The sequence below is a fragment of the Scyliorhinus canicula genome, chromosome 6, assembly GCF_902713615.1.
Source record: "Scyliorhinus canicula chromosome 6, sScyCan1.1, whole genome shotgun sequence".
NCBI lineage: Eukaryota > Metazoa > Chordata > Chondrichthyes > Carcharhiniformes > Scyliorhinidae > Scyliorhinus > Scyliorhinus canicula.
This window is the reverse complement of record NC_052151.1, coordinates 225,397,677-225,406,495: the sequence shown is the minus strand read 5'-3', so window position 1 is coordinate 225,406,495 and position 8,819 is coordinate 225,397,677. Positions and strand designations below refer to the sequence as shown.

At 52.1% G+C, this 8,819-nt stretch overlaps 1 protein-coding gene across 1 annotated transcript in view; it reads right to left on the bottom strand.

The window, feature by feature from the left end:
- The window catches only part of LOC119968063 (ubiquitin-conjugating enzyme E2 L3-like), a 23,096-nt gene extending 14,523 nt beyond the window's left edge, over positions 1-8,573 (bottom strand). Inside the window, exon 1 of the mRNA XM_038801163.1 lies at positions 8,361-8,573. Within this exon, the coding sequence (XP_038657091.1) occupies positions 8,361-8,573 (213 nt within the window). The remainder of the gene's footprint in view (positions 1-8,360) is intronic.
- Between the last annotated feature and the right edge of the window lie 246 nt (positions 8,574-8,819).

Genomic DNA, 8,819 nt, shown 5'->3' with positions numbered 1-8,819 from the left:
CAGCTACACACACACACAGGCACATCTACACACACACTGGCACAGCTACACACACACACAGGCACAGCTACACACACAGGCACAGCTACACAGGCACAGCTACACACACACAGGCACAGCTACACACACAGGCACAGCTACACACACACAGCTACACACACACACACAGGCACAGCTACACACACAGGCACATCTACACACACACACACACACAGGCACAGCTACACACACACAGCTACACACACACAGGCACAGCTACACACACACACACACACACACAGGCACAGCTACACACAGGCACAGCTACACACACACACACACACAGGCACAGCTACACACAGGCACAGCTACACAGACACAGATACACACACAGATACACACAGATACACACACAGAGACACAGATACACAGAGACACAGATACACACAGAGACACAGATACACACAGAGACACAGATACACACAGATACACACACAGACACAAATACACACAGAGACACAGATACACACACAGAGGGGTTAGATACATTATAGAGCTCCATCGACATTACCCTGACAGTGTGACCCCCACTTTATACCCAGTGTCAGCATCGAGCTGTCCCAGGACAGGTACAGCACGGGTTAGATACAGTGTAGAGCTCCCTCTACATTACCCTGACAGTGTCCCCCCCACTTTATACCCAGTGTCAGCATCGAGCTGTCCCAGGACAGGTACAGCACGGGTTAGATACAGTGTAGAGCTCCCTCTACATTACCCTGACAGTGTGTTCCCCACTTTATACCCAGTGTCAGCATCGAGCTGTCCCAGGACAGGTACAGCACGGGTTAGATACAGTGTAGAGCTCCCTCTACATTACCCTGACAGTGTGTCCCCCACTTTATACCCAGTGTCAGCATCGAGCTCTCCCAGGACAGGTACAGCACGGGTTAGATACAGTGTAGAGCTCCCTCTACATCACCCTGACAGTGTGTCCCCCACTTTATACCCAGTGTCAGCATCGAGCTCTCCCAGGACAGGTACAGCACGGGTTAGATACAGTGTAGAGCTCCCTCTACATTACCCTGACAGTGTGACCCCCACTTTATACCCAGTGTCAGCATCGAGCTCTCCCAGGACAGGTACAGCACGGGTCAGATACAGTGTAGAGCTCCCTCTACATTACCCTGACAGTGTGTACCCCACATTATACCCAGTGTCAGCATCGAGCTCTCCCAGGACAGGTACAGCATGGGTTAGATACAGTGTAGAGAAGGGCAGCACGGTGGCCTAGTGGTTAGCACAACCGCCTCACGGCGCTGAGGTCCCAGGTTCGATCCCGGCTCTGGGTCACTGTCCGTGTGGAGTTTGCACATTCTCCCCGTGTCTGCGTGGGTTTCGCCCCCACAACCCAAAAATGTGCAGAGTAGGTGGATTGGCCACGCTAAATTGCCCCTTAATTGGAAAAAATAATTGGGTAATCTAAATTTATAAAAAAAAAAGATACAGTGTAGAGCTCCCTCTACATAACCCTGACAGTGTGTCCCACACTTTATACCCAGTGTCAGCATCGAGCTCTCCCAGGACGGGTACAGCACGAGTTAGATACAGTGTAGAGCTCCCTCTACATTACCCTGACAGTTTGTCCCCCACTTTATACCCAGTGTCAGCATCGAGCTCTCCCAGGACAGGTACCGCACAGGTTAGATACATAAGAACATAAGAACTAGGAGCAGGAGTCGGCCATCTGGCCCCTCGAGCCTGCTCCGCCATTCAATTAGATCATGGCTGATCTTTTCGCGGACTCAGCTCCACTTTCCGGCCCGAACACCATAACCCTTAATCCCTTTATTCTTCAAAAAACTATCTATCTTTATCTTAAAAACATTTAATGAAGGAGCCTCAACTGCTTCACTGGGCAAGGAATTCCATAGATTCACAACCCTTTGGGTGAAGAAGTTCCTCCTAAACTCAGTCCTAAATCTACTTCCCCTTATCTTGAGGCTATGCCCCCCAGTTCTGCTGTCTCCCGCCAGTGGAAACAACCTGCCCGCATCTATCCTATCTATTCCCTTCATAATTTTATATGTTTCTATAAGATCCCCCCTCATCCTTCTATATTCCAACGAGTGCAGTCCCAGTCTACTCAACCTCTCCTCATAATCCAACCCCTTCAGCTCTGGGATTAACCTAGTGAATCTCCTCTGCACACCCTCCAGCGCCAGTACGTCCTTTCTCAGGTAAGGAGACCAAAACTGAACACAATACTCCAGGTCTGGCCTCACTAAAACCTTATACAATTGTCTTAAACTCCATCCCTCTAGCAATGAACGACAAAATTCCATTCGCCTTCTTAATCACCTGTTGCACCTGTAAACCAACTTTCTGTGACTCATGCACTAGCACACCCAGGTCTCTGCACAGCAACATTTTAAAATATTTTTTCATTTATATTATAATCCCTTTTGCTGTTATTCCTACCAAAATGGATAACTTCACATTTGTCAACATTGTATTCCATCTGCCAGACCCGAGCCCATTCACTTAACCTATCGAAATCCCTCTGCAGACTTCCAGTATCCTCTGCACTTTTCGCTTTACCACTCATCTTAGTGTCGTCTGCAAACTTGGACACATTGCCCTTGGTCCCCAACTCTAAATCATCTATGTAAATTGTGAACAATTGTGGGCCCAACACGGATCCCTGAGGGACACCACTAGCTACTGATTGCCAACCAGAGAAACACCCATTAATCCCCACTGCTTTCTATTAATTAACCAATCCTCTATCTATACTACTTTACCCTTAATGCCATGCATCTTTATCTTATGCAGCAACCTTTTGTGTGGCACCTTGTCAAAGGCTTTCTGGAAATCCAGATATACCACATCCATTGACTCCCCGTTATCTACCACACTGGTAATGTCCTCAAAAAATTCCACCAAATTAGTTAGGCACGACCTGCCCTTTATGAACCCATGCTGCGTCTGCCCAATGGGACAATTTCTATCCAGATGCCTCGCTATTTCTTCCTTGATGATAGATTCCAGCATCTTCCCTACTACCGAAGTTAAGCTCACTGGCCTATAATTTCCTGCTCTCTGCCTACCTCCTTTTTTAAACAGTGGTGTCACATTTGCTAATTTCCAATCCACCGGGACCACCCCAGAGTCTAGTGAATTTTAGTAAATTATCACTAGTGCATCTGCAATTTCCCTAGCCATCTCTTTTAGCACTCTGGGATGCATTCCATCAGGGCCAGGAGACTTGTCTACCTTTAGCCCCATTAGCTTGCCCATCACTACCTCCTTAGTGATAACAATCCTCTCAAGGTCCTCACCTGTCATCGCCTCATTTCTATCAGTCACTGGCATGTTATTTGTGTCTTCCACTGTGAAGACCGACCCAAAAAACCTGTTCAGTTCCTCAGCTATTTCCTCATCTCCCATTATTAAATCTCCCTTCTCATCCTCTAAAGGACCAATATTTACCTTAGCCACTTTTTTTTGTTTTGTTTTTGTTTTACAGTATAGAGCTCCCTCTACATTACCCTGACAGTGTGTCCCCCACTTTATACCCAGTGTCAGCATCGAGCTCTCCCAGGACAGGTACAGCACGGGTTAGATACAGTGTAGAGCTCCCTCTACATTACCCTGACAGTGTGTCCCCCACTTTATACCCAGTGTCAGCATCGAGCTGTCCCAGGGCAGGTACAGCACGGGTTAGATACAGTGTAGAGCTCCCTCTACATTACCCTGACAGTGTGTCCCCCACTTTATACCCAGTGTCAGCATCGAGCTCTCCCAGGACAGGTACAGCATGGGTTAGATACAGTGTCGAGCTCCCTGTACATTACCCTGACAGTGTGTTCCCCACTTTATACCCAGTGTCAGCATCGAGCTCTCCCAGGACAGGGACAGCACGGGTTAGATACAGTGTAGAGCTCCCTCTACATTACCCTGACAGTGTGACCCCTACTTTATACCCAGTGTCAGCATCGAGCTGTCCCAGGACAGGTACAGCACGGGTTAGATACAGTGTAGAGCTCCCTCTACATTACCCTGACTGTGTGACCCCCACATTATACCCAGTGTCAGCATCGAGCTCTCCCAGGACAGGTACAGCACGGGTTAGATACAGTGTAGAGCTCCCTCTACATTACCCTGACAGTGTGTCCCCCACTTTATACCCAGTGTCAGCATCGAGCTCTCCCAGGACAGGTACAGCACGGGTTAGATACAGTGTAGAGCTCCCTCTACATTACCCTGACAGTGTGACCCCCACTTTATACCCAGTGTCAGCATCGAGCTGTCCCAGGACAGGTACAGCACGGGTTAGATACAGTGTAGAGCTCCCTCTACATTACCCTGACAGTGTGTCCCCCACTTTATACCCAGTGTCAGCATCGAGCTCTCCCAGGACAGGTACAGCACGGGTTAGATACAGTGTCGAGCTCCCTCTACATTACCCTGACAGTGTGTCCCCCACTTTATACCCAGTGTCAGCATCGAGCTCTCCCAGGACAGGTACAGCACGGGTTAGATACAGTGTAGAGCTCCCTCTACATTACCCTGACAGTGTGTACCCCACTTTATACCCAGTGTCAGCATCGAGCTCTCCCAGGACAGGTACAGCACGGGTTAGATACAGTGTCGAGCTCCCGTGACAATGCAGTGCAGTATGTAAAAACAAAAAACGTGACCACTTTGACAAGGTTAAGACTTCTTTTAATTGACACAGCAAGTTGGGGTGTTACAGCAAAATGGTATCAATAGGTTTTAAGTGTATGTTGGTTTGAATGAAAAGCAACATTAGATCATTTGTTCGGATTTGACTATCGACCTTTGACCCTTCATAACTCCCCAGAACCTTTCACCTCAACCCAAAGGACCTCGACGGTTTCTCGACCATTCCCTGTGCAACGTAGCGTTTCTCCCAAGCTCAAAGGGAGATGGTTGTGGTGGTCGGAGGTCAATCATCTCAGCTCCAGAACATCACCGCAGGAGTTCCTCAGGGTCGTGTCCTCGGCCCCAACCATCTCCAGCTGCTTCATCAATGACCTCCCTTCCATCATAAGGTCAGAAGTAGGGATGTTTGCGGATGACTGGACAATGTTCAGCACCATTCGCTACTCCTCAGACACTGAAGCAGCCCGCGTCCAAACGTCCAAGATCTGGACAACGTTCAAGCTTCGGAGAAGTGGCAAATGGCATGTGAGCCACACAAGCCCCAGGCAATGACCATCTCCTCCAAGAGAGGATCTAACCATCGCCCCTTGACATTCAACGGCGTTACCATCGCTGAATCCCCCAATGAGGTTGCACAGGGCTCATTGAAAGGCCCCTTGCTTCCGGTAGTTTCACTCAAGTATTTAGACATCAATATAATTGGGTATCATTCAGACGATTGCTTGGCCGATAATGAATGGAAAAGGTATAGACTGCAGCAAGATATCAATGGATTGGTCAGGTGGGCAGAGAAGTGGAATATGCAGTTTAATCCCGAGGAGTGTGAGCTGATGGATTCGGGTACGGTGTCACCGTGGTTAGCACTGCTGCCTCACCGTGCCAGGGTCCCGGGTTCAATTCCGGTGACTGTCTGTGCGGAGTTTCCACGTCCTCCCCGTGTGTGCTCGGGTTTCCTCCGGGTGCTCCGGTTTCCTCCCACACGTCCAAAGGTGTGCGGGTTAGGTGGATTGGCCACGGTCAATTGCCCCTCTGTGTCCAAAAAGGTCAGGTGGGGGTTACTGGTGCAGGGTGGAGGCGTGGGTTGAAGTGGGCTGATCTTTCCGAGGGCCGGTGCAGACTCGATGGGCCAAATGGCCTCCTTCTGCACGGTACATTCTCTGATGCGGGGAGGGCCAACGTAACGAGGGGATGCATCATAAATACTGAGACGTGCGATGAACTGAAGGGATGGACGGATCGCTGAAGGTGGCTGGACAGGTCAGTAAGGTGGGGGAGAAGGACGATGGGATAAAGGGCTTCAATAGCCGAGGTGGATCATAGAGCGGAAACAAGGCGGGAGAGAAAGGCACTAATATGGAAAATGGTGAATAGGAAGGCACAGAAGTAGAAATCTGAGACTAGTTCACCCATCAAGGCTGTTTCGCAGAACAACGCGTTCTGGAGCCAACCACAGTGCGGGCTATTCTCCACCCTATTGTGCCATGTGATCAAATTAATTGAGGGCCTCAGAGTGAAGGTGCCCCTCGGCAATAGTGATCATAACGCGATTAAGCTTTAATTTCAGTTCAAGGGGGGAGAAGAGTGGGCCTGAGACTAATATGTTAAACCTAATGATGGGAAATGATCAGGGGATGAGAGTGGAGGCAGCGGGAGTGGAGGCAGCGGGAGTGGAGGCAGCGAGAGTGGAGGCAGCGGGAGTGGAGGCAGCGAGAGTGGAGGCAGCGAGAGTGAACTGGTAAATGAGGTTAAGCGGTCGGTGATTGGAGATGCAATGGCAGACACTTAGGGGGATATTTCAGACACATTCTAACGAGGAAGAATAAGTGCGATGGTTGGACCCACCGCCCATGGTTAACTACACAAAGTTAAAGACAGTACCAAACTGGAGTATTGTGTCGGCCTCCTTATTGACGGAAAGATGTCAATGTGTTGGAATCAGTTCAGGGAAGGTTCACTGGGCTGAATCCAGGAATGGGCGGGGGGGGGGGTGTCTTGTGAGGAGAGTTTGGACGGGCTGGGCTGGTATCCGCTGGAGTTTATCCCAGTCACAGGCCCCTGGATCCAAACCTTTAAGATGCTGAGGGGTGTTGACAGGGCGGATGTGGAGAGGATGTTTCCTCGTGTGGGGGAATCTAGACCGAGGGGGAGGGAGGGGAGGAGGGGGTCACTGTTTAACAATAAGGGGTCGCCCATTCCAAACGGAGATGGGGAGGAATGTTTTCCCTCAGAGGCTGGGGAGTCTCCGGAACTCTCTTCCTCCAAAGGCAGCGGGAGCAGAATCTGGGAATATTTTTTAAGGCGGAGCGGGAGAGATTCCTGATTAACGATGGGGGGGGGGGGTGAAAGGTCACCGGGGGGTCGGCAGGAATGTGGGGTCGCGGCTACAATCAGATCAGCCTCGATCCTATCGAACGGGGGAGCAGTCTCGATGGGCCGAGTGGCCTCACTCCTGATCCTTGTTCGTAGGTTTGTATAAGAGCTGGGGGAGGTGGTTGGGAGAGGGGGGGGGGGGGGGGGGGGAGAGAGGTGGGGGGGGGGGGGGGGGAAGGGTGGGGGGGGGAGGTGGGGGGGGAGAGAGGTGGGGGGGGGGGAGAGAGGGGGGGGGAGAGGGGGGGAGAGAGGTGGGGGGGGGAAGGTGGGGGGGGTAAATGGGCAGAGAATATTGCCGGGACTGGGGGATTTCGGTTAGGCTGCGGCTGTGAGGGGAAGGCCCAGGGGAGGTTTACTGGCAGTAGAAAAATGAAAAGGGGCCTAGATATGGTGGCTAAGAAAGGCCTACTCCCCTGGACACTGAGATCCTTCAGCGGAGAGGCACAGATCTAAAATAATGGCTGGGTGGATTAGACGGGAATCGAGGGGAAAGATTTTCCCCCAAAGGCTGGACAGGGGCCCGGGACTCCCTTCCTGAACAGGTAGTAGAGGCAGGAACTCTCATCGTGTGTTCACAAAGTACTGGGACGCGCCCCGTGAAGTGCCCAAGAGCTGCTGGGCGGGGCTGGGCTGGGTTAGCACACTTTCGGCCTCCCGCAGAATACCACCCCCCCCCCCCCCCTCCCCCGGCTGCCCCGTTTCGTCGGCAGGGGCCCCGGGTTTTGGGGCGGGGCTGATCGGAGGTGCCTTGGCCAGTCGCAGCTTTGTAGATGGTACACGTTCGCTGGGCTGGGTGGGCGACGGAAGGGGAGCAAATGTTGAGGGTGGCGGGCGGTGCGGCCGATCAAACGGGGCTGGCCTGTCGCCGGATGCTGTCGTGCCCCGACCCCAGGGACCACCCCGCCCCCACAACCTCCTCACCGCCCTCCCCTCCCTCCTCCGCCACCTCCATCTGTCGAGGAAGCCAGGAGGCTAGTATCAGGGCACGACAAGCAATTAGGAAGCCAAACGGCCTGTTGATCTTTATTCAGAAGGGACTGGAGCCCAGGAGGTTGTACAAGGCTTCGGGGAGATCGCACCCAGAGTATCGTGCGCAAAGCGGGCTATGGTGCGCATAGAGCTGTGAGAGAGGCGGACCTTCAGTCTCCACATTGAAGGATCTTCCTTGCTTTGGAGACCGTTCAGCAATAGTCCATTAGATTGGTTCCCCTCGGATGAGAGGGTCGTCCCGTGAGGAGGGGGTCGGGAGCCTTCGCAGAATTGTTACCGGGCAGGAGGGGACCATTTGGCCCATCGCATCTACACCTGCTCTCCCAAGGACTTACTGCCTCTTTCTCCCGACCCTCCTGTTCCCAGTCGAACGCCCTCTTGCAGGCCTCAATCGAACCTGCCTCCACCACACTCCCAGGCCGTGCGCCCCAGACCCCAACCACGCACTGGGTGACATTTGCTTCACTTTGAAGTCCGTGCCCTATCGCTCTTGACTGTATCAAAGCCAGCAACACTTTCTCCCTCTCCACTATCACCAGCCCCCTCATGGTTCTGAACGTCTCTATCAAATCGCCTCTCGGCCTTTTCTCTCCAAGGGGAACAGTCGCAACCTCTACAATCTATCCTCATGTCTGAAGTTTCTCATCCCTGGGACCATTCTTGTCAACCTCGTCCGCGCTCCCTCCAATGCGTTCACATCCTTTCCGCTAAGCGTGGATCTCAGACAGGGCCTGTTTTCCGTGGGGTTTGAAAGAACGAGGTGCGATCCCGTTGGAACGTGCAAGATTCCCTTG